Genomic DNA, 25,011 nt, shown 5'->3' on the forward strand with positions numbered 1-25,011 from the left:
AATCATTTAGCTGTTCCAACATAATTTCTAACTATGGGCTTGCTGTATACTGTTATTTCCCTTCTCAACATTTAACCCATCTCAATTCATTCAAGAACTCCATTAGATGTAGAAAAATAGGAACTAATGAAAACTGCTGTAACAGGGTTGATAAAAGCTAAATGACTGGAGAAATTATGCAAGGCAAAAAAAGGCAACGCATTTCTTATACAATTAAGAGTTCAATTAGATTATTTATTTAAGTGAATAGGGAGCTTTACAACAGATTTAACTCCTATTAAGTTTCAAGCAATACAAGAGTAGATATCAGTCAGAGTACTAAAATCAGATCACTCTCATATTTGATCAGAAAACATAAGCTCAGTTCTGTCAGCAACTTGGTAAGCAGCAATATTAAAAACTCAGCTCTGATTTATTACTTCACATCCAGCAAGCAGGAGAAATGTAAAATTCCTGATCTGTGAGAGAGGTTTATCCATCATACCAAAATGCTACTCAGCACTTCCTGAATAAAGACAATGTCTTCTCCAGCAGAGATTTAGTGGTAGCAATGACAACAGTCTGCAAACACGAGATCTCAGACACAGCTGTATGCACAAGCCCTTGAGAGACTTTCAACTGTAAACTAACTGAGACACGTGAGGATGTTTGCTGTATTTTGACATAAAAAAGTTAAAACCAGAATCAAATGCTGTTCCTGCCCCTAAAGCCTTATGATGATGTTTGTGGTTTTGTAATGGCTTTTTTCCTCTGAAGGGATGCTTCCACGCTGCAATTGTAAAATTAACCTGAAAAAAGCTGATGACAGCTACATGTAAGGGTGCAGGTGGAAGCATGTTCTCCCAAAAGCTGGGTAAAAGGGTGGAGATGGAAGCGTGTTCTCCCTCAACATGGATGTCTGCTCGTCAACTGACCTGCATTTTTCCTTTCATTTAATTCCTCTAGGGCCACTTCTACCAAGGCAGTAACAAATATCCATAGGATCAGATTCCTCACATTCATACAGGCTTGGTAAAGTGCATTGGGATTTTGTTCAAGGAAATGCTAGGACATGTAAGCTTGCCAGTTTGCAGAGCAGGATTTTTTTGCCTGCTTGCCCCTCATAGCCAAGCTACGGTGTGGCTGTGCAAAGGCAGGAGAGCGAGGAGACCAAGGTCAAACCCAGCAATGCTCAAGGTAGCATGGGTGACAATTGATGGATAAATAGCGAGAAGCCATGCATGGGAGGAGATTTTGATCTCCTCAAAAGCAAGCCAAACTGAAAACTATTAAAGAAAAACAACTACCGGCTGCCAGATGTCAAGTTCTGCCACGTCACACCCTTTTCCCACCTCCCCCTGTATTTCAACTGTAAATTCTCTGATAAGGAAACTGTTTCTTCCTTTACATTTTCGAAGTCCATGCTGGCTATTGCTGTAGGCTGGAGAATATCAAGAATGCTGTCAAGTACACAGACTGCAGGAATAAGGACATATTCCAGTTATTTCCCTGTGAAAATGAGAGCGGTCTCATGGACAACTCCTAAAACCTGCTTACAAACTACTTTTGGAACAAAACCAACTTCTTAAATACATATTCCTTTAACCTCATAATCGAAACTGCAACCGAGTTTCCCAAGAGCTTTTTCCTTCTCAACTGAGAGCTACATACCTCTCAGATTTCTGGGATGTATCTGCTTTGTCCGAGGCATTTTCCTCTAATCTCATGCACCACTTTCTCCTCTCAGAAACAGAAAGTACAGGAAGCAGAGAGATGGCAGCTCCATAAACTTGTCAAAGGGCTCAGTTATTCCGTATGCTAAAAAAAAACCAGAGAAAGTTATGAGATGCAGGCAACAATAAGAAAAACAAAGATACCTATCTGATCCCTTTCATCCTCAAATGACTATGGAAATCAGCAAGAAATATTTCTGCACCTATGATTTGCTTAGGAAACTTTCCTGTCTGACAGCCCAGGAGCCACCGTGGCTGTCACACTCTGACCACCAGAGTTACACTGCTGGGACCAAAGTCTCTTCACAGCGGGCTTGACTTTCACACAGTCAGACAAGATTTCCTTGCCGGCTCGACCCAGGTTTCCCACAGCAATCTCAGACCTCTGGTCCCTTTAGGTAGTTTTTTCATGGTGCAACACCAGAGGAACAGCCCAAGCTGGTGCCTCAGAGGAGGGATCCACAAGGATTCCCTGGGCTTTTACACCCTCCCAGTCTTATGCATGCCATAGTCTGGGGTCTTCCAGTTGAGTCCAGGATTCCTGCTGTGTCCCTGGTGCCCTGGCAGGGCCACAGATGCCAGTGCCCTTTGTTGTGCAAAGGGTCGGCACCACTTCCCTGCCTCTTGCCTCGGGCTCCCGCCACCCAGAGCTCAACCTGCAGCTCCCAGTGCGGCTGCACAACCTGCACTGAACGGATTCCCCAACAGGTTTTATGGAGTCAAGTGTTCCAGTATCTTAAGAAAACCACGTGAGGCTGGAACTCCTTTTAGGATTACTCAGGAAGCATGAGAAAACTAAAACACTTTTCCACATTTGTCAGCTGTTTTCAAGCCAGAAAACATCTTCCAACAACCCTTGTCTCATGCAAATAAATCCAAAAAATTAAACAGAATTTGGCATCAGGCTTTCAGATACAGATCTTCAGCTTCGGGTGGGGGAAGTACAGAGGGGAGGGCAAATGCACAAAGCATCATCCTATTTGCAACATTACCTACAGAATCCTTACATGGAACATGTAAGTTTGGAAGAATTCCCTATGGGATGTTCCTGCTGAAATATCAGTGTACAGCAGAGGATCACACTAGTTCTTGACCTACCTGCACTTTCTTAGTTTTCAAACATTTTTAGGAATTGCTAACAGTTCAATGAGTGCTTGGTTCAGTTTCTGATACAGGATGTGAAATCTCTCAAAGACCTATGAAAAACTACTTACGCAGAAGAACTTAAAAAAGAAAATTACTGCTGTAATTTCAATTGCCATCTAAACCAAATTTTAAAATAACAAGTTTCTGCTTCTTTTTATAGTAATACTACTTCATGTTAACAGATTTTTCTTTAAAGTAAACACTAGGAAATTTTTTTTTTTAAAACTATATGAACTTTGGAATGGCCCCTAATATAGGCAAATTGATTAAGGACAGCCACTCGAAGGAGGAAGAATGTAGAATTTTTAGCATTTATTGCAAGTATTAATTTAGGGGCACTTACATTGTTTTTCAAGGCAACCATGTTTTTGTGAAAATTTAATTCAAATCCAATTAAAATAGACTCCTTGCAACCACCCCTTCAGTCTACATACTGTTGAGGAATATAATCATTAATTTTTAATGTTTCTTTTGTGTCTGTTGCTGCATAAAAAGACCCAAACAGGAGGAAAAAAATTACTGCAACTGACACAAAGGAAAGCTGGAAAATGTTGTTCTGACTAAACGATTCTTCACTAGGGTATTACTGCATGTTGAAGGAAAAAGATGGAAAAAATCCGAAACTGAGCACAGTGCCTGTCAAACTGTTAACTCATACCACTTTATCTGCAAGCATAACAGAAATATTTACAAATTAAATAAAACCTTACGCTAACAGGTCCATTTTCCAGGTCTTAGGCACGAACTGGAAATGGAGAAAAGTGTCTGGATGGCTTGAAGCGACCAGCATTCCCTGAGCCCCAGTCGCCCTTTCCTCTGGGTGGACTGGGAAAGTCCCTGGGGCTGAGCTGAGCTGAGGTTTTTAAAGACGCTAATAAACACCGTCACTTCTTTACACAAGTTATTTGGAGCGAGAGTTTGAAATCCCCCGGGGTCTCGGTAAATCGGGAGCCCTTCCCGACGCTTCCCTGTAGCACAAATGACATCCTACTGATGCTTTAATGCCACCGAGCTTCCCCGCTCGCCAGCAGGACCCTCTCCTTCGGGGGAGAGATGGCCGTGTGGGAGCCACGGCGGAAACACCGGGCAGGACCCACGCCACAAGTCAGTCCCTCCCTCGCTTGAACAAGAGGGAAAAAAAAAAAAAAGGGGGGGGGGGGGGAAGAGGGAGAAACGGGCCTTTGCGATCGCAGCGGTCACATCCCCCCGTATCCACCCAAAAATGGGGGAGCGGGGCGGGAGGCAACCCGCCCCGGGGCCGGGGGAGCCGCCGGTATGCGCGAGCGGGACTGCGAAGGGAAAGGAAGGGGAAGGGAGGGAGGCAAAAAATCCATGAATGAATAAAGAGGGAGGAGCCTGGGAAAACCCCTCTGCAACGCCGCACCGAACAAAGCGCTGCACACATGCCGCGGGGGGGTGGGGGGGGAAGGGGGGAGAGGGACGGGGGGCGGCCGCGGCCCGGCACCCAGCGGGGACGGCGGCGGGGCCGAGAGCAGCCGGGCCGGGGCTCCGCGCCTCCCAGTGCCCCCGAAATCCCGGCTGCAGACCCGGGGAGAAGGGGGGGGCCGCCCGGACAAACCCAGCCGGAGCCGGGGCGCACCGGCACCCCCGGGGGCAGCGCGGGCGGGCGGGCGCAGCCGGAGCGCGGAGTCTCCGCGCGTCCCGGAGGGGCTGCGGCGGAGCGCGGCGGGTTGAGGAGGGGATCGGGGCCTGCGGTCCTCCCCGTCCCCGCCCGCCCGCCCGCCCGTTCCCCCCCCCCCCCGCCGCCGGCGGAGGACACATTGTGTTGTGGCTGCCGCAGCTCCACGCCGAGGGGGGCGGCGGGGGACAGCCGTCCCGCCCCGCACCCCTCGTCCCCGCAGCGCCTCCCGAGCCCCCTCCCGCCCCCCGCGGGGCCCGCTGCAAACCTGGCGGAGGGGCCGGCGCGGCGGCTGATGGCGGCGGCAGCGGCGGGGAGCGCGGCGACCCCTGCGCGGCGGCGGCGGCGGCGGCGGGAGGGAGAGGGAGGGAGGGAGGGAGAAAGAGCGGGGGGAGCGGGGGGGCCGGGAGCCTCCTTCACTTGACAACCTCAAACACAAACATGACCCAGCGCCGCCGCCACAGCCGCCACCGCGCCCGCACACACACGCACACACAGAGCCCGGCAGCGGCACCCACCCCTCCTCCATGCACCGTCCCCCCGGGCCGGCCAAGGCGCCGCCCCCCGGCACGGCCCCGCTCCGCAGCCCCCCGGCCCCCGGCCGCGCCCGCCCCCCGCGGCAGCAGACCCCTCCTCCGGGAGCCCCATCCCCCACGTCCCACCCGGGAGCCCCCATCGCGGCCCTGCCCCTCGGCCGTGGGGCGGTGGACGGGGAGGGGGGGGGTCACAATGCGGGGGAACGGGGGGCGGGGGAGTGGGAGCCTCCCCTGGCAGGCGGGAGAGGCGGGGCGGGCCCGGCGGGGGAGGGAGGGAGGGAGGACGGGCGGGCTCAGCGCATCCGCCGGGGTCCCCTCGGGGAGAGCCGAGCTCCCCGCCGGGCCCGCCCCGCCCCTCCCCCCGGCGCCCCGGTCACCGTCGGGGGGAGCGCGGGGGGGCGGGGGGTGTTTTACCTTCTCTCACTTTCTATTGCAGGAAGCGCGGCCGGAGCAGTGACGTCACCGGGTCTCCCGGTCCCGCCCCCTCCCCGGGTCGGGGGAGGGGTCACCGAGGGGGTTTCCTCGCGGCCCGGTGGGGGAGGCACGGCCGGCGCGCCGGGGGGCCGCTGCTGCCCCGCCGCCTCCTCCTCCTCTTCTTTCTCCTCCTCCTCCTTCTTCTCACCGGTGGGACCCTCCGGGTGCCGCCGCCGCCCCGGCTCCTGCCCCGAGCCGGGGGGGGGGCACACCTCGCCGCCACAACTCCCGGGGGTCTCCTCAAGGGGGGGTCCCCGTTCGGCAGGGCACGAGGCAGCGCCTCCCCCCGACGGCCGAAGCGGCCGCTCGGGGCGCTGCGCGGTGCGCGTCGCGCTCCCCCCTGGCAGGGCCCGGCCCCCGGGGCACCGGCACGGCCGGGCGCGCACACACACACACACACACACACACACACACACGGACGGACACGCAGAGAGACGGGGCTGACGCGGAGATCCCGGAGGTTCCTCCCTGCCGCCCGCCCGGACGGGCTTCCCCGCGCCCCCGCCCGGCCCGCCGCGCCCCGGCGCCGCTGGGGAAACTCACCGCCGCGCCGCGCATCCCGCCGCGGCTACAACTTTCCATCCCGGGCGGCAGCCGGCGGCGGCAGCGAGCCCCTCCGCCGCTGGAAGTGGGCGGGGGAGGAAATACGAGGAGGAGGCGCGTCGTGCTCTCCGCCGCGGCGCCCCTTTTTTGGCCCGGGACGCGGGTTTTGCCGGTGGGGGCTGTGCCGCCGCGGTGCGTTTCCTGCATCAGCTGCGGGGGTGTGTGTGCGCACAGCCCACACGTGTGTCTGTGTGTATGTGTGCTCTCCGTGCCGGGTCACCCTCCCCGGCCAAGGGCTGCCCTCCCTTCTGCCCCGCCGTGGGCGAGGGGGCCCGGGCTAGGCTTTGGGTACTGACTGAGGAGGGGAATTTGGCTTTTTTTTTTTTTTTTTTTTTTTTTGGTCACCCGAACTCCCCGACGAAGCATGTTTGGCAGCTTTTCATTGCCACTCGGGTTTTCCATTGGGTTTGCTTTTGAAGCTAGTACGTGATGTCTTTGGCAAATAAACCTAATTAAATATTTCTTGCATCACCTCCGCGTTCTCCCTCTCCCCGTGCCCGCACTCCCCTGGCAGCCTGTGTGTTCAGCTGTGAGCACCTTGGTCCTGCTACGTCCTTCCCTTTGGAGTTACAGTGTCCAGACTAGATCCTGCTTTAATCGAACAGGACCACCATTCTCAGAGTTTTTCAGGTTTTTACAGGGCCTTCTTTCAACCTACATTTAATCATGATTGTAGGACAGATGAGTACTTCAATCCCCATTTCACAGGGGAGAAAACAAGGCAGGAAGATGCAGAGCAGCTCACTGTATAGCTGTAGACTGATGTGACTCCACTTCTGCCTGAGGTTTTGGCCACAGGCGCTGTCTCTGGGCTATTTTTCCTCTTGAGCTTACTTAAATTATACCTGGAGAACACTTACAATGGTGGCAGGTTCTCTGCTGTGGGTAACCTGTCCTACGTCCTGCCCAGAGGCAACACGGGAGGCAAATGTAAGTGAAATCCCTGGCTAGTTTGCAACTGGCAAGACATAGTATTCATCGTTGAACTGGGGATTCATGGAAAAGTCAGACCCTCAAAGAGGAGAGTATCTTCTGGAGAAATGTGTTCTGCTATTCATAAGAAAATGATGATTCTTTATTGTTAGAAATGGTGCTCATCTTCCTCCTTGTCTGCCACCCCCCGCCTCGTTCTTCCTTTGTCTGGCTTTTAGACTTGAGGCTCTGACTTGCTAAAGAATGGAGTTGGTGTTATCCTAAACACATCAGCATAATATGATCCTAGAGGTGCCATAAGATTAAATTATCGTACCAAGTCTGACCAGTCACAAACCCAAGACCAAGCAACCTCTGAAGCTAGGTCTGAACTCTACTTGTTCTGCTTAGCTGTCCCTTAAAGTCTGTCCTGCAGACCTCTGGGACACATAGCATCTAGCTGCTTCTTTGCTACTCATTGTCTGAAAGCCTCAGACTGTGATCACCAGAGTCATCAAGGAGAAAGCATCAGATACTGGCCCTTCCTCACAAGATATCTTAGGGAAAAGGAGCCATCCCAGCTGCTGTGGTTCCAAAGGGAGTTGTAGGTCACTCATCTCTTCACAAAGACCTGAGAAAGCTCAAAATAAATGCTACAGCTTGCAAGTTGAAATAAGACCATAGCAAACCCCCGGCAGCCAGCAGGAAAAGTTTCTTCTACTAGAAGTAGTCAAACTGCCTTTTACACCCAGAGGGCTGTGAAAATCCAGCCCTCTCACCACACCGATGTGTACAGGGATATAATAGGTGCCCTTCTTCTGCAAACATGCACAACTGTCTTAACAAGAAAGACACAATGAGGTGTCAAAGAGGAGACAGGACCCCAGGAATGAATATCAGATGGTGGCAGCTGATCCACCCTTGGATATAAAACCGGTCATCTCAGATCCAGTTTGGGTCAGAGGAACAAGGAAGAACTGAAAGTCTGGCCTTGGAGTAATTTCCTTGGCCATCTGAAAAAGTGGCCAAAGAGGCAGCTGTGAGCTGAGGACTCTCCTCAACCTGTTCCCCTCGAACGAGCAGAACTGAGGGCTGAAGAGCTGCCTTGAGCCCAGCTGAATGTCGTTCCAGCAGGCTGCCCCCTGGCCAGGTAAAAAGTGCAATCCTAAGGGCTTTGAAAAGGCAGCATACCAAGCTGTTTATCCCGGGAAGACCACTTCATCTTTTTCTATCTGTTTTCCCGTCAGTAAAAAGGAAGTGCATACCCACTCAGTAAAGTACTTTGGGAAAAGTGCTGTGGATGATTGCTAGTAGGAGGCACAGAGTAATCTTCTCAAACCTGCAAATGAGGGAAATTCTTTAAAACTTTTCAGTGAGATCTAAAATGCCACATCAATTGGCACATAGGAAAAAACCCACAACAACACCTTCATTGCAGAATTTAGATACTTTAAAAATTTCACCTAAAAGGAGTCCTACAGGATATAGATCCTCTTTAAATGACTGTGTATAGCTGAACAGGGAAGATTATTGAGGTTTTCTTCTCTCTAAAACGCCACTGTATTTTTCAGGAGGACACCTATTTTTAAACATCCACTAGTTTTTCTCTTGAAACCTCGCTCAGAAACTGGTTTTCTGTAATGGCTCACAGGTATTTTATATATAAATATATACACATACACACATTAGGCTCTCAAGAAACCACGATACATTAGGTAGTCTTGAATAATTCATTGTTAAGCACCCCATGATAAATCTCTAGTTGAACAGTATGTGATTTTGCTAGAATTCTTGGCATAAATTGAATGTGAAGCACTGTGGTAAATTTAAATATGCTGAGCGTCAAATGTGAAAACTTTACATTGTGCATTACATCCTGACATGCAACTGAGAATCATTATTATTAAGGCTTTGGGGAATTTTTGAGGGAACTTCTGAAGTTCTGAAAAGAAAAAGAACAAGACTGAGTGCTGTTCTCTATAGAAGCCGAGATTTTCTCAGAGAAGGGAAATTCCATAAGTAGTCTGTATTGAATTAACATAAAGGTTTCACTAAAAGAACTGCTGTCTATTAGTTTATGCTCTGAGGCTTCTCGTTGAGCACTACTCATACGTAAGTCAGAGAATCTTGGCTTACCTGGTACCAGCGGGTGCTTAGAGCTTTTCCAGGGCTTGCCACTCCTGCAGCGGGGCTGGAGAGATAGGGCAGCAACCGCTAGTGTGAGGGGAGGTCATTTTCCCCTTTTCTGTAGCAGTAGCTGTCACCCCAGATACTCACAACTCTCCCTTGTCAGCAACAGCCAGGCACTTTCCTGGAGGTAGGCAAAGGCGGCAGCAGGGACCTGGTCATGCACCACTCCTCACAGCCTGCAGCTCCAAACAAGAAACTGGTCTTCACTGGGACATTTTGCATGGCAATATCCTTCATCTCCAGCCTTCTCAGGATGTCCTGAACTTGGGTTGCTTTTCACTGTCCCATAAGCTGGCTCGGTTCTTTCTGATTTGGCGGAAATGGCATAAAATAATGCAAACTGTTCCATCGAATAATTTTGGCACAACCTTCCTTTTTATTTAATTGGGTACACTGCAGTTCTGTGTGGTGGTACTTGGTATGAACTCCTGTGGCTAAGAAAAAGGTATAATTCTGTCCAGCTTCAGGTTAATCGTGTGGTATAGGGCACAGTTCACTGACAGAGCTTCACCTTTTTTCCAGGTATTATTAACCAAACATTTCAGTGAACTTCAATATCACCAATACCATATCTACTTATTTACATCATATTCATCTTAATGATCTCAGACAAGAATACCTGTGTTTAAGAGGCCATGCTAAAATCTCTTTTGGTTACTTTTTGTTCTCCCTCTTTGGAAGAGTCCCAATTGCTGGGGTGCTCCCCCAAGGGTAATCACAGGACAGCTCATGGAGGCAGGGGAAGAAATCCTATTTTAACCCTGCTTTAACCACCACCACCACAGCCTGACATCAGCCTTCTTTCCTCCCAGCACATGAGGTCTCATGGGGCTGGTCACAGGATAGAGATCAGACAAGAGACCAGCCACAGAGCAAAGCAGACAATGAGAAGAATATCTCCTAACAGGGTCCCTGTGCAGTGTCCTTTGGTACTGCAAGCCCTGGTGAGACCAGTGCCGAGCCCACACCTCATGCAGCATCCTCCCTGCAGAGACACCTGACGAGGCCAAGAGACAGGGAGTCACCCTCAGCACTTTGCAGGCTGGCCCCACTCCCTGCCTGGCCAAACCATTTATGACAGCATGCCAAAGTCTAAGGAGCAAAACAAAGAATAATTAAAATTGTACTGGTCAAATGACTGCTGCCTTTTTGTCCAAGAGGAAGCCCCAGTGGTGGGCAGATGGTGTGGCCCTGCTGCTGCTGACCTGCCCTTAGCAGGATAAGGAGCAGGCTGGACCACTGGCATGCTGTGAATGTCTCATACTCAGCACACCACACATCCAGCAGAGTTTTGTGGGATGTGACATTACGCACTTCTGGAAGGGAGATAATTGCCACACAGGAATATGAGATCTGGAATGGAGGATTTAGGAGAAGGCAAAGGCTCATCTGAAGTGCATTGTATGATGCCATTTGGGTTCTATCAAAGGGCTGAGCCAGCACAGATTCCCCACCTCCTCCCAGAGATGGAGCTCACCCAAGGCCTTGAGCAGAGTCTTGTGTCCAAACATGAGGCAAGTTTGAGCTTGGGCCGGTGCTCTGAAGTTAAGTATAGATGTACCCATGAAAAGCAAGTCCCAGAGCTTTTGGCTTTCCACTGACAGTTACTTCTGTCTTTTCAGAAAAAGCTGCTCTTCTGTAGGTCAGCAGGCTCTGCACTTTCACAGCCCTTCTATTCCCTTCCACCCTGGTATTTTTACTTCTGAGTTAGACAGGTTTCTGAACTTTTTCATGAAGTTGCTCATATTTTCCACTGCATCTCCTTTTTACCTCACCCCACCAGTTCACTCTGATCTTTCTTTCTCAGTAGCTCTAGGTTCTGAACTGTGCATTTAAATATGGTGTGGTTTGCCAGCACTTTTTCCTAAGCCTTTCATTTTATCAGTTAAAGAAACAGGAGACACATGAGGCACTTAATGCAAGTGCACCTTGCCAAGATGCCTTCAGTGGTATGCTTTTTCTTTAGGTTCGACCACAAACAATTTAACATATCTGAATGATTAAAAAGCATTCCAACCCAGGCTTTCTTCCCCAAGTATTTTTGCCATTCAGTGGTCCTCTTGTATTGCTTGCCATAGACGTGTGTGGGAGAGGTCTTTTAAATATCACTTTTTGAGCATGTTAGCTTAGCAGCTCAAAGGTTGCAGGGTTAAAAGGAAATAAGCAAAACACAGTTATTTTCTGTGGAAGTGTTTTCCCTTGTCTCCTTCCCTATACAGATATGAATAGAAGAAATCCACAAAGGGGAAAGTAATCCCCATTCTATTGAAAATTCTCAAATATGTTAAAGTTTATTTGATTACTGGAATGTTTACTTTGTAAGCATATTGCAGATCACTAGGCAAAGATCAACAACAAAGCTTCAAGTTCCTTTAGCCTTTATTCCTCAGAACTATGAAGTGGTATTCACGTAGTACACTGAATATTTGCAGTGGTGCATCACAAACCACACAGCTCACCTTTCATAAGCCATGCTCTATCATTTAAAGATGTTCAGTCATCCTTAAATTCAAATGGCTGCAATAATAATTAAACATATGGCTTTGCCTTGAATTATTGTGGTTCTATGTAATTTCCCTGTTTATGGGGTCTCCTGAAAAATCATTTTCTCTAGTTGTGGCCAGTGATTTTATAAATCACTGTCAAAGGCTAACAAGGTCAAGCTCCAATGCTGAGGAGTGTAGAAAACTTTAAAAACACACTGTAGGAAACAAATGCAAGTTGAAAACAGAGCACTTGCAGTCTTGCAGGTGTTCCAAAATTTCACAAGGCCAACACTGTAAAAGCCATGGATCTCATTTTCCAAAAATCCTGTCACAGCAGTATGACTGCATCCTTTACCCATTTTCACACACTGATAAACAATTATCCATGTAGCGTGCAAGATAGAGGAAAGACAGACGAAGGAGAACTGCAGTGATATGAATAATAAACACGGGTCAAGGCTGGCTTCTTACTGTAGCAAGGAGAGAAATAACTGGGGTTTGGTTTTTCATGGATCAGCTGATGGCTGCTGCAACATCCAGCCCTGTTTCCCCCGACCCAAACTGTTGCTCCAGTCTGGCTTGGCAGCCTCCACATGGACTTCTTCAGCTCCAGCTGCACATTGCACCCTTCCAGAAAGTTGTGCCACGGCTTTGTCACATTCCAGCTGAAGCTCCTTTTCATCAAAAAGGAGTAAGACATTTCACAACTGACTCTACCTTCTGTTTAAACACTTGAAAGGCAACATCGAAACACGTTCTAGGGTGCAGCAGCAGGTCTCAAAGCTGTTTGTCTGTTGGCTTAAGAAGTGGTACAACAGAAATAGCACACTATTTCCTTCAGAGGTGAATCATTCCCCAGCCCTGTCTTTATAGCAAGTGTTAAGGCCTTTTTTAAGTCACAAAAATATGGTTTATATATTATTTTGACCAAACTGTGGAACAGCCATTCTGATGAATTAAATGTGTGTACATTTGTAGAAAGTAGAATCTGACACTGATGCACTGTTAAACTTGCAGATAAGCTCATGGAAACACAAGAAAAAGCAAATTAAGACATTGAATCCTCTGCTGGCTTAAATTGTCAAAGTTCCTTCAAGATACTTAGATTATATTATTGCCATAGAAATGCTACAGGATGAGCAGCCAGTCAACCCATAAACCCAAAAACAGTGTGCACTCACTTCTTAAAAATACTGTTTGTCTGCTTGACCAGAAGAAATCCAGCATGGAGGCCAGGCCAGCTGAGATAAAGAGAGCCAAGCCACATGAGGCAGATGCTGGACACAGATAGGAGACAAGCCTGTGAAGAACAGCTCGGCTCCCCAAAGGCTTCAGGCACCAGAGTGCAGTGAGGGGGAAGAGTACACAGCACAGCTGTGAATCCCTCTATGGAGAGGCATTTCCTTTGTGGAGTAATTTTTCCTGTGCCTATCTTCAGGAAAGAATTTGTGTGTCTGTTAAGTCCCACTAATGCACTCTCAGAAAACCAGAGCACGTGCTTAAGGGGTTCTTGTATCAAGTTTTACAGGCATCATTTGAGCATGTGAGCTATCCCCTTGGCTTAGTGGGATCATGCATTCCTGGAGTCCCTGATGATCTTACTGTAGCCTCCACAGTGAACTCCAAATGAAAAAGGAGAGTGACTATTACTAAATCAAGAAGGTTCATAACTGAAACATTGCTGAACACCTCCTCCCCCATCTAAGGATCCATTTTGGGGTATCTGATCCTGTGAACAGCTTGCACAATGAGGCACCGAGGTCAACGGGGCTAACAAACCACAGGTTGTGCTTTCTGTTGAGTCAGAGGCTTTGCTGGCAAACATTCAGAGCCAATTCTGCAATGATCCACCATGCATGTTCTAATTACCAAGACAGTAGTGCCATTCTGGTGTAATGTTTTAGAGATCTTTCTCTGGTAAAAAAAAACATAACCGTGCATTGCTTTTTGTTGTCTCTTAAACAGAAATACACAAAGCTGTAAAAACACTTCTAATTATGTTTAAAAACCAAATCACATTAAAACCAAAGCTGATGCCAAGAACATATTATTCACAAAAACCGAGATGTAGAAACACTTCACTCCAGTGCTATGGACTGCAGGATAAAGTAAGCAGGATAATTCAGTCTGGTTTATGGAAGCCAAACTCATGATATCTACCTTTGTATCTCCCCTTTTTGCCCCACTGTTTGCATATAAACTTCCTTTTTAATATACCCTTTCCACTTACACATTCTTTTTTAACTAATTCTTCATTCCCTACTCCCATTCCCAGGGCCTGTCATCCTGTTGTGTTTTGTCTCTTTATCCTGTTGTTCTCCACACTGCTTCTCTTCCAATTTCAAAGCACCTTTTCCCTACGCAGACTGCATGAGGAGACACTGTGTTCCATCTTATTTTTCCCAATCTGGATGTAGCTTGAGAAGCTGCAGGTTAGGAACAGAAGGATTGACGCTTCCTTCACTCATTTCTCTATCATCCTCCCTCTGGGCTGACCATTTGGTGGATACCTCTTAAGCAGCTCCCAAGAAGCACAGAGAACACATGGAATTACAAATAGCTGGTTCTTGTTTTCAAATTTGGGACCTGCTGCCCAGCGTTATTACTACTAAGGCCAAAAACATTCCTTGATATTGTGGAGTTGGATGGATGCAGTGACAAAAAGTAATCAAAAGGTGTTTCTGGAAGCTTGCTGCATAATCCCAGTCCCCTTGACCTATAATACACAAGTGGATCAGTCTGACTGATAAGAAGTACCGAGTGTGACCTAACACTGAGCTCTGGAAACACATGAGGCACGTCAGCACACATTTCTTACCTAGACAAGTAAGGCTTTGCAGTGAAGTGAAACATTGAATAGAGGATTATCTATATTTGTGGGCAAAGTCCTCTAGCTAAATCTGAACCACAGATCTTCACATCTGAAAATAAAACCACTATCTAGATTTTCCTCCTGTAGTGCAGATGATGTAGCAATGCTGCCAGAGACTTCTATTCCTTATTGCTGTCTTCTACTGCTGCTTTCCTGCTTCCAGGAGAAGAGTAAACAGTTAACAACAGCTTCTTCCTCCGTAGGCAAAAAGATGACTTCAGTTACAGCATTTCTGTGGAGTGGGTAGGAGCCACCACCTTCTGTCATCGTGACAGCACAGTGCCTCACCTCTGTGCACTCACAGACACACACACTTGAAGAAAGCAGAAGAGAGAGCAGCAAAAGCAGGTCATTTCTCCAAGGGATGGCAAGCCAGGAACTGAGGTGACCCCACAGCCTGCCCCGTAGCCTCCAGTAAGCCAAGCAGGATGGGCTCAGAGATAGCAACTAAGAGTCCAGATCATGAGACAAAAGCATGCTGACAGGGCAGTTCCAAGATCAAACCAGGAAGGCAGAACCAGGAAGCCAGTTCATAAGTCAGGTCCAGTGATGTCCAAGTAGGGCGATGATGATAAGACAGTGCCCAGTTTAGGCTGGGAAGCCGGTCCAGACAATGAGTTTCAGAGAAAAGGTATCCATAGCAAGCCCTAGCCAGGCTGAGCTGGGGACCAAAATACCCCTGACAGGTCAAGCAGAGGCTGACAGTCCCCAGCTGAACTAAAAAGGGGCTCTGCTCTCTTTTAAGGTGGTTGGGTGAGAGTCTCCGATGAGGCTGGCCAGGTTTATTGAGAACTGTTAAGTGTTCTCAGGACCCTGATGGTGAGAATGAGCAAAAGAAACTGTAAAACATACACGTATATATATACAACCTATATGTCACTATGTTAATTCGCTGTTTCTTAAGCCCCCCTCTCCATTTCCAAACATATGGCTTATGATTTTAGAACCTCTAAGGCTTGGAATAGACCTTAACTCTAAAAATCTATCTGATGTCACACAGCAAGCAAAAGATTAGGAAGTTAAAGAAAGACACAGCTGCAATAAAAGGATTGCAAGTACTTCTAGGCAAAAATTTCAAGCTTCAAATAATATGGCCTTCATTCCAATTTGCATCCAGGCTACTTTAAAATCTATTCAAGAACTTTCTAGTTTGCTTGTCTTCAAATCATTATAAATCTGGAAATAATTTTTCTGCACTTCCAACATCCTTCCACATGTTTTCTTTTCTTTCTTTCTTCCTTTTTTTTTTTTAATTTGCATTACTGCTTTGTACTTCTACTACTACCTGTTGTGCTCACTTTTAGACCGTTTTTCCCAAATCGATTCTCCCTTTGATCTTTCCATTCCACAAAGATAACTTTCCCAACATGCTCTCTAGTTTTTATGGTCTTTAGTGGCAACTGTACTCCTTCCTAAGTTAAAAATCAACTGAAAAATTAGTGCTGTTTGCCTTCTCTCTGCTCTCTAGTAGATACTAGTGAGTATCTGGCACATCAGTCAGGTTATTTCAAGCAGTGTGCAGACAGGCTTGAATGCAAACACACACAGGGCTGGGCTTGCAAGTGCTGGATTTCCCGGAACAAGATTATATTCTAATTATCCTGCAGTAAGGCATTTCAGGGGCTGTTGGAAAAAAAGTATACAAAATATGAAACAATGATTGTTATTAATAACTTACTTTACCTCATGTCTCAGCTTAATTTGGTTTTCTCTGTTTTCTCTTAATTTTGTTTTTTTCTTTTATAGTCTTATTTTATATGATAATTATTCCCGGCCAAATTATCTGAAACAATTTTTAAAACATTCAGTTTTGCAAATGTTCCCGTACAAATGGAAATCCCTTAATAGAGTTCAGTTATTATGTTTATTCTTCCCTCTTCATTGCAAGTTTCTGTAATTAGTTTTTAATTTAGTTTATGTTGGAATCTTTTAATATTTTAAATCCTGTCCATGTGCTACCATTACCTCAAATGGACCAGGTTAAAATCAGATGGATTTCCAGGCTGTGGATAAATGTTTTCTACTCACCTTACTTTTTCAGCTGTGATTGTGCGTGTCGGAGTCCCACCTGAAGTTCACAGCTCCTTCTTTGCCAGCAGAAGGGTTTGTGTGGACACTCCTTGAACTGCTCCACTGCATGTTGGCTAGTTCAGACTGCCTTCTTCAGTGGTTTGAGATAACTGAGTTCATTCTGTAAAGAAGCAAATGGTGTATGTAAACACATTTCCACCTGCTGGCTGATCAGTGGGAATGGAGACCTCTGCCCTGGAGCAGTCACCAGTACCTCACACGGGCATTATCTCCAACCAGCAGAGACAGCCTCACAGTAAACATGTGCTTATGACCCGGCTGAGCTAAAACCTGGAAAGAAAGAATGCTGCAAAAGCGACATTACCTTTGAAAAGAGATGGGGGTGACCAAGAATGGTGCATGGTACTGCGTGCAGGACACCACGAGCGACTGCACAGGGCACTTCCCCCTGGGTTGGTCTGGAAATGCAGGCGTGGAGCCAGCATTCAGCAAACCCTCCCAGATTGCACAGATGAATCAACAGAACGTCAAAACCATCTCTATGGAAGAGTTATTCAAGGATGATTCATGACCACTGTCAGAAGGAAATTATCCTTCTGATAAGCGAGAGGACAAGGACAGTTTCAGCTTCTCAAATTGCTTCAGAGAAAATGAAACTGATTCACACTAAACTCTGGCCACTAAGAGTGCCCATCATGCCTGGATCTTTAGAGACTGGCAGCTGCTTAGCATGTCTTAATGGAGGAGGTCTGAAATATTTTAGAAACCACGGAGCAGCCCATAAGGCTTGAACCAACAATTTCATGCAGGGAAGATTTGGGCAGGGACTGCAGCTACCTGCATCCAGAAACACTCTCACGTGCTGGAGAGGAGGGGCAAGGGCTTCTCTTCTCACTTAATGAGCATGTTCTTATCAGAAGAGAAGCCTCACATCTGAAAAGCCAAAGATGAAAGAGAAAACCAAACCAAACCTGATAGAAAGAGCATCACACACACACATTTGAGTCTGGGCAGCTTCTTGCACCCTTTTCCATCTCTGTAATTATGGAGGGGCTGCCAGGATCCAGCCTCCAATAAAAGGCATCTGTTCCTGAAGTGAAAACCAGCACTTAGTTGCTAACAGCACACAGTAACTCTACACATCAGTGCGGAGCAGGAAATGAAAAACGCCTTTTCTAACTATGTTATAATGGCAATTTTAGGTAGATGGAACATTAGCAGCAGATGCCAAGCTGGAAGTTGGCCACACCATTGGCTTTTCAGCAGCAGCTTTGGTCTTTGGAAGCTTTTCACAGGCTGACAATGCTTCAGAAGAGTCTACTTTTGTCTGGGATTACAAAAATCAATTGCATCACTTTTACATAGCATGAATGGTTACCATGTGGACAGCCTCTTCAACCAACTGGCATTTATTCTAGGTTATCACATGATGAGCACCACACGAAGCTTTCTCCACCTTTGTGATGCAGTTTGTCAGAAGACGATTACCATTTTTAAACTCAATTTTTCTCATTCAAAGAAGAATAGGTTATTTTTCTCCCAACAGGCAAAAATTAGTTCCCTCAGGGAAGGTTTGTGTGGTAAAGTGTCTTGTACGGCATTTCAAGGCTTGTGCACAACACCCATGTCACTGTAGTGGTGCACCTGTTGTCTTTTAAATTTCTATAAAATGGATCTTGAACTCTAACTACCTTTCAATCCTTCTTTCAATGCAGAAAATTGTACCAGGTGGTGGGAATGATAGTTCTGCCAATGTCAAGCCTCCTTGCCATTGGTAAATCCTTCTCAATCAAAACAGATGCATTTCATACATGAATTAAACTCAAGGTACACCAGAGCAGAGGGGCAGGTTTCCCAGCTCAACCCACGTATCTTCACTACAGTCTTTTGGAATAGCAGAGACAAACCAAAATGTCCTGAAAGCCATCTGGCTTCACTCTGAGGGAGTTGGCTAACTTGCTAATATGAAGTTAGCAGGGCACCTTATGTATCCTTTTATCTTCTTTGAGGATGGCATAACGATTAAGACTAGGGCATCTTCACCACTAGTTGATACTTGGTTGATGCCCTCAGCCTATTTGCTTCTCCTTTCAAACTGCTCTTGGGACCACCAGCTGGCACAAATCCAAGAAGCTTTCAGACTCCACCTTCAGTTAGAAAACTTATTTAGTCCACTTCTGGCCTAAGATTTAGGTTATGGGCATGGTTTAAAAAACATTTCCCTTTTCTACTCCCCCCACCACTACCCCTTCCACCCTGGTTATGCCTTGTATCTGCTGTAGACTTGGGACACACTACTGAGCAACTCTATAGTGAATCAAACATGTTACACAATTATTTGATTAAAGGAATCATTCCTCTTCAACACCTTTATGTCATGGATCTGCACAAAACACTTTCTGAATGATCTTTCATCCAACAGTCCAGAGCAGCTGTTAATATTTAAGGAGCACCAGAAGTTAGTAAGTGTCTCTGAAATGCCTGTGGGATTTAAATGTTCTCTGTGAGGTCTACTAGGTAGACTCATTGTAATTTTGACTGGGCCATAGCACTGATTCATCTGCCCCTGGAGTATTTCCTAGTGCATAGCAAAGAAAAGGTAACAAAAATAAATTTCCATACATATGCATAGCACACATATACCTTATGTAACCTGTATTTCCATGTGTACTGACATATAAAAATGTGCTTAGAATACTTTTCACACTGTAAAGTTCACCACTTAGCAGTTGGGAAACACCACAAGAAATGTCACCTGTGCAGCACGGTTTAGTCCTGTGTAGTGAGTACTGGAGCCCAACATCGTGTTGTGCGCCTTTGCTGTGGGTGAAGGCCAACCTATGCTCTGCATTTGGCTGAAGGTGGGACCCCAGTGAAACAGGATCAGATATGTTTTGATCACAGTTTGTCCCAAGAAAGAGTCACTGCCCTGGTGCTACCACCGGCTGCTCATCACCCTTTCTCTACCAGGGACATAATCACGCTTTCTAATCTGCCAGCACAGCTCCATCTGTAGTCATTTCCTAACTCAAATTCTGTCAAATGATCCAGTTTTTTGAGGGGGCAGCATGGGGGTGTATGTGCCTTTAAATGGCAGTCAAAGCAGTGCCCACGCTAAGGCAGATCATTTTTTGCAAAGCCGAGGAGCAGTGAGATGTGCTCTTCTAGCAGCAGACCTGAGAGGTCAGCAACCCATGAGACAGGATCTGCTGCAGCCAGAAAATTGTGTGTGATTGCACCATTAATGAGCTTCTGTTCAATTTTCCTTTTTGCCATATTGCTCAAGGCATGATACCAAAGCCTTAGTAATGGTGCCACTCAAACCCTGTGGTGGAGACAGAATTACTAATATCCATAACACCCGCCACTCTAGTATCACAAATACCCATTTGTTCATTAATTTTAAATGCCCAGTTTGATTTTTTTTTCATAAGCTTTAGCATTATAGAGCACTTTAGTTGACAAGAGAACAACTTATGTTGAGTTTTGCTGCAAACATAAGTATCAGCACCTGAAATCTGGAATACAGTATGTAAGAAACACACTTGCTTAAATAAGCTGTCAAACTGTCAAAGCTTGATTAACATCATATAGGAATTAGAGCAGAACCAAGATACAACTCTGAAAATCTCTAGTTTCTATCCTCAGTTCTTTTTCTCGTGCAATACCCATTTGCCATTTTCTATATAGAACAAGGAAGAGGATCCTGGATATGTCCCAGAGCAGATTCATCCTGTGTCTTCAGCAAAGAAGTGTCCTGAGGGAAAAAGTATGCATGATGATGCAGTTAAAATTATAGGTCTCAGTGCTGAGAGCATTTTGCAACCTTAATTCTAGCATTGCCCAAAAAGTAAGGACTTGATATTTTTAGACATTAACAAGGAAAAAAAAGGTCATTATTTTCTAAGTTTATAAAAACACACTGAAAGCCCAGAAATGTGCTTCTGTCTTCTTTCAATACCCCAACATGCAGGAGCCTGCATACTGTTCTTGAAGATATCACCTACTTAATAAAAGGACAATTTTCATTGGTGTTTGACCATTGCCTGGTATATCTGACAGACTCTATGGTATGAAAGTTTGTGTGACACACACACACACACACACACACGCACACACACACACTTTCCCAGCAGGTTTCAGTGCTATTTGCTGACATTGTATGAACCACAGCAATATATGCTGCAAGAGGCACACAGAGTCATAGAATCATAGAATTGTTTGGTATGAAAGGGACCTTCAAGATTATCTGGTTCCAACTCCATTGCTAAGGGCAGGGACACCTTTCACTGGACCAGGTTGATCAGCGTGGCCTTGAACACTTGCAGGGATTGGGCAGCCACAACTTCTCTGGGCAACCTGTTCCAGTGCCTCACCACCCTCACAGCCAAAAATTTTTCCCTAATATCAGACCTAGGCCTACCCTTTTCAATCTGAATCCATTCTCCCTTGTCCTGTCACTGCATGCTCTTGTAAAAAGTCCCTCTCCATCTTTCTTGTGCATTCCCTTCAAGTACTGGAAGGCCACAATTAGGTCATCCTGAACCCTTCTCTTTTCCAGGCTGAATAAGCACAATACTCTCAGCCTTTCTTCATAGGAGAGGTACTCCAACTCTGTAATCATCCTGGTGGCCTCCTCTGGACTTGCTCCAGCAGGCCCATGTCCTTCCCATGCTGAGGACCTGTTGGAGCTGGATGCAGTGTTCCTGGTGGGGTCTCAGAAGAGCAGAGCAGAGAGGCAGAATCCCCTCTCTCAGCCTGCTGGCCATGCTGCTTTGGATGCAGCCCAGGACACATTTGGCTTTCTGCATTGGAAGCACACATTGCTGGCTCATGTGCAGCCTCTCATCCCTCAGCACCCCCAAGTCCTTCTCAGCAGGGCTGCTCTTGACCTGTTTATCCCCCAGCATATCAGGGGCTGTCCCACCCCATGTGCAGGACTATGCTCTTTATCTCATTAAACCTTATTAAAGAGATTCCTGTGGGCCACTTCTCAATCATGTCCAGGTCCCTCTGGATGGCATCCTGTCCACCAAGTGTGTCAACTGCACCACTCAGCTTGGTGTCATCTGCAAATTTGCTGAGTATGCACTCAATCCCTTTGTCTGTGTCTTTAATGAAGTTGTGAGATACCACTGGCCCCAGTACAGACCCCTGAGGGACACCATCTATCACTGATATCCATTGGGATACATGCTCTTCTGCTTTTCCTTCCCGAGCTTGGCTGACTGCCCCTATGATGTTTCTGATTCTTTTCCTTTGGCACTCCTCGGCCCCACACATTTCTCCTTGTCAGCTGAATCCCTTCCTTCCTTCCTCCTTTGGGCTCTGAATCCACATCTGAGGCTCTTTGTCAAGCTACACTTTCCCCTACCTGAGTCTCTTCCTCCCCTCAGTCCTTCTGCTTCACAAGCATTCCCTTGCTGTACAGTCTTCCTGCCCCTTATGAATGCTCTGCCTTTGCCTCCTTGCCCAGACAGTCCCAGCTCTACCCCAAAGCTTCCTCCTAAAAAGTCTCTCACCCCACCAGGGTGCCTCTGTAGACCCTTCATCCAGCTCCATTCTTCTGCCTTTTGTTATCCTGACTACTTTCCCCTGTCCCGCTGTCATTCTGATTTTCCAAACAGTCTCACATTGTTGCACCAGTTCTGACTCTACTCTCCCAGCTCCCCTACTCAGCCTCCTTTTCCATTTCCTTATCAAGCTTGTAGTCTTCCTTTTAGCTTCCTCTGTCTCAGTTTTCCCTTAAGCTCTGGTTCCCAGACTCCTCTTCCACTACTTCTCCTCTCTCTTGGAACTACCAGCTGCTTGGCTGGTAGCATGTGGATGGATAATCAAAGACGGAAAGAAGGGGACTCAGTCTAGTTTTGTCCCTTCAACCCAAGGCCTGAGGTGGAGCTGCTGCTGGCTCTGTCCTGACAGACACCTTGACCTGATCTCAGACATCTTAAGTGCCTTAGCATGTCAGCTGCACCAATAAAGTCTCTTGATTGCTTACAACTTGAAAGCTTAGGCTCCATTCCTCAGGGAATGGCAGGCCAGATCTTGGGGTCAGAGAGCTGGCATTTACACCACTATAAAAATAACCAGGACTATCTTTATCCTTCTAATACATTACTATAAAACCTGTATTGAGTATCAGGATCAGTTATCTGCTGTACTTATATTAGACATTGCAAAATATGCTTCAAAGGATGTACAATCTAATCAGACCAAAAAACCCACCTCAAGAAACTAACCAGAAAAAAACCTCCAAACACAGATTGAAGTGCTATTGCCTTAGTATAATTTACTAGTTCTGGCTATACTATGGGAATGCTGATAGTTTGCTCTGCAAGGCCTTTTACACTCTGAAAATCCCCCGAGGTTCCCTCCTGAGCAAGTGCCAAGGACCTGGAAGTACGCAATAATGAGTTCCTGCCAGAGAGCTCTCACACAACTTCCATAATTTGTGATGGAAAACACGCCACACTGATCCTCTGCATTCACATTCCCTTCACCACTCCTGAGCTAGCAAAACAATTCAGGTAACTTAGGACTTCCCTTCCCAGCCAGTGAGATGTGTCCACATTGAAGGGGAGGCTCAGTGCAGTGCGAGGGGCTGAGTGAATAAGCTCTGCTGGGGTCTGTGACCTTGTTCTTGCGAGCTGGCAGTAAGGAAAGGCAGCAGGAGCGTGGGGAGCTAGGACACAGGAGAGCAGCAAAGACTGTCTGGCAAGATGAAATGGGAAATTTCAGCTGATATGGGCAAAGGTGGAAGTTATCCACTGGGGACAAGGGCCGGAAGGAAAAGTGGTAAGAGGCTGGCTCCAAAAACATTGGTAACCACTGGCCTAGAGACACTGGCAGCTTGCAGTAATTAATGTATTCCATTACCTCATGGTTTTATGCTTCAGATGCAGATTAATAGCACTCATTCAAAGAAAGAATGACATCATCTGCATAAAATCCTTTCCAGTGTCATACAGTATTCTCTTGCTCTCTGATTATTGCTGGTCTACTGGATTAGTGATGGTGTTTCAGATTTTGTTTTACAGTTTCAAAAATATAAGTCCTCCAATCCTCCATTCAAGCCTGTTTTGTAAGAATTCTCTTCATGGAGAAAAGGACTTTATATCCAAATATTTTTTTCTGTCTCCTCCACCTCCTCATTCCTACAGCAAACTTTCTGCAGAGGTTTCCTGTGTCTTCACAACATGAAAGGAGGTTGTAGTGAGTGGGAGTCAGTTGTGTCACAATACCAAGCCATAGGACAGTAGGAAATGGCCCCAAGTCGTGTCAGGGGAGGTTTAGATTGGACATTAGGACATTGCCCAGGGAAGTGGTTGAGTCACCATCCCTGGAGATATTTTAAAGAAGTGTGGATGTGGTACCTGAGGGTATGGTTTAGTGGTGGACTCGTGTTGGTTTCACAAATCAAAACTATAACAACTCACTAGTGCTGGGTAAACTGTTGAGCTCAATGATCCTAAAGGTCTTTTCTAACTTAAATGATACTATGATTCAGCCTTCATCCCAGCAGGGTCATCTGGGGGCAGTTTGCATACTTGCAGGACCTTTTTTTCAGGAAAAACAGTCATTAGACTCCTACACACCATTCTGTGTAGGCAGCACAATCTAGCTCTGCAATTTTTTGATGCCATTGCCTTATTAAAAATAAATAATCTCCAAAGATAACAGGGCAAAGGAAATAAGACAGACAATATTCCTTTGGACAGTAAATCTCTCATATGCTTATATGATATAACCTGATATCAAAGTACTTGAATTTCAGAGAAGTATGGTTTTTCCTCAGCATTTTCACAAAGCTTCCATTAAACACCAGTTGAGTTCACATGCATGTGGCAGAAGGAGAATATGCTGAAGAGTGCATACAAAAAAAGAATGAGTGAAACAAATTCTAAACACTTAACTGCTTTATTTTTCTATTCCTTTTTCAATACATTTCTAATCTGAAACCTGCAATTAAGATGTGCTATCTGAAACAATAGGCTGGGTTTACATATAGCTGTCAATTACCACAGAAGGTGCTGGGAAACATTCTGTAAAACTCTGTCTACACTATGCAAAAGGAAATCACAGCTGCAGCTAAGCAAGCAACATAATAATAATTTCCCTGAAGTCATCTGCTTGGATTTTCAGATGAATTCACCATGAGCAGGCTTAAGTTCAAATAACATTCCTTTTCCAGCAGCTTTCAGTCAGTTCAATAGCCCAGACCCTTGTGGAAAGGATACTTCCAGGACCTTAGAGCTGGGAAGATTTTCTGTGTGTCTGATTATTGTTCCCTGCTGTGGCTTGCAGACACACCGCATCTGAATTCCTAGAAATGACAAACCCCTGTCTTTAAAAGGAAGGGCCAAGGAAGGAAGGGACAAGGCAATTCTTTCTATTATTTCCTCTAAAAAGA

General features: G+C 46.4%; 1 protein-coding gene and 1 long non-coding RNA gene across 6 annotated transcripts in view; both read right to left on the minus strand.

The window, feature by feature from the left end:
• The window catches only part of HIVEP1 (HIVEP zinc finger 1), a 128,330-nt gene extending 122,214 nt beyond the window's left edge, over positions 1 to 6,116 (minus strand). The window contains exons 1-2 of one of the 5 annotated variants that reach the window (XM_014878605.2): positions 6,051 to 6,116; positions 1,651 to 1,797 (exon numbers count right to left, since the gene is read on the minus strand). In XM_014878605.2, the coding sequence (XP_014734091.2) occupies positions 1,651 to 1,690 (40 nt within the window). In that variant the 5' untranslated portion in view covers positions 1,691 to 1,797; positions 6,051 to 6,116. Of the gene's footprint in view, positions 1 to 1,650; positions 3,979 to 4,765; positions 4,918 to 6,050 lie in introns of those variants that run through there. The other 4 variants (XM_014878614.2, XM_088169489.1, XR_015805243.1 and 1 more) reach the window with 4 other exon arrangements.
• A 7,522-nt stretch (positions 6,117 to 13,638) lies between these two features.
• Positions 13,639 to 16,740, minus strand: LOC148225289 (uncharacterized). The gene is made up of 2 exons (XR_015805244.1): positions 16,599 to 16,740; positions 13,639 to 15,383 (listed from the first exon to the last, which is right to left on the minus strand). It is a non-coding gene; the product is annotated as an uncharacterized LOC148225289 (long non-coding RNA).
• Between the last annotated feature and the right edge of the window lie 8,271 nt (positions 16,741 to 25,011).

Source organism: Sturnus vulgaris, chromosome 1 (assembly GCF_052056855.1).
Source record: "Sturnus vulgaris isolate bStuVul1 chromosome 1, bStuVul1.hap1, whole genome shotgun sequence".
In the NCBI taxonomy this organism is placed as follows: domain Eukaryota; kingdom Metazoa; phylum Chordata; class Aves; order Passeriformes; family Sturnidae; genus Sturnus; species Sturnus vulgaris.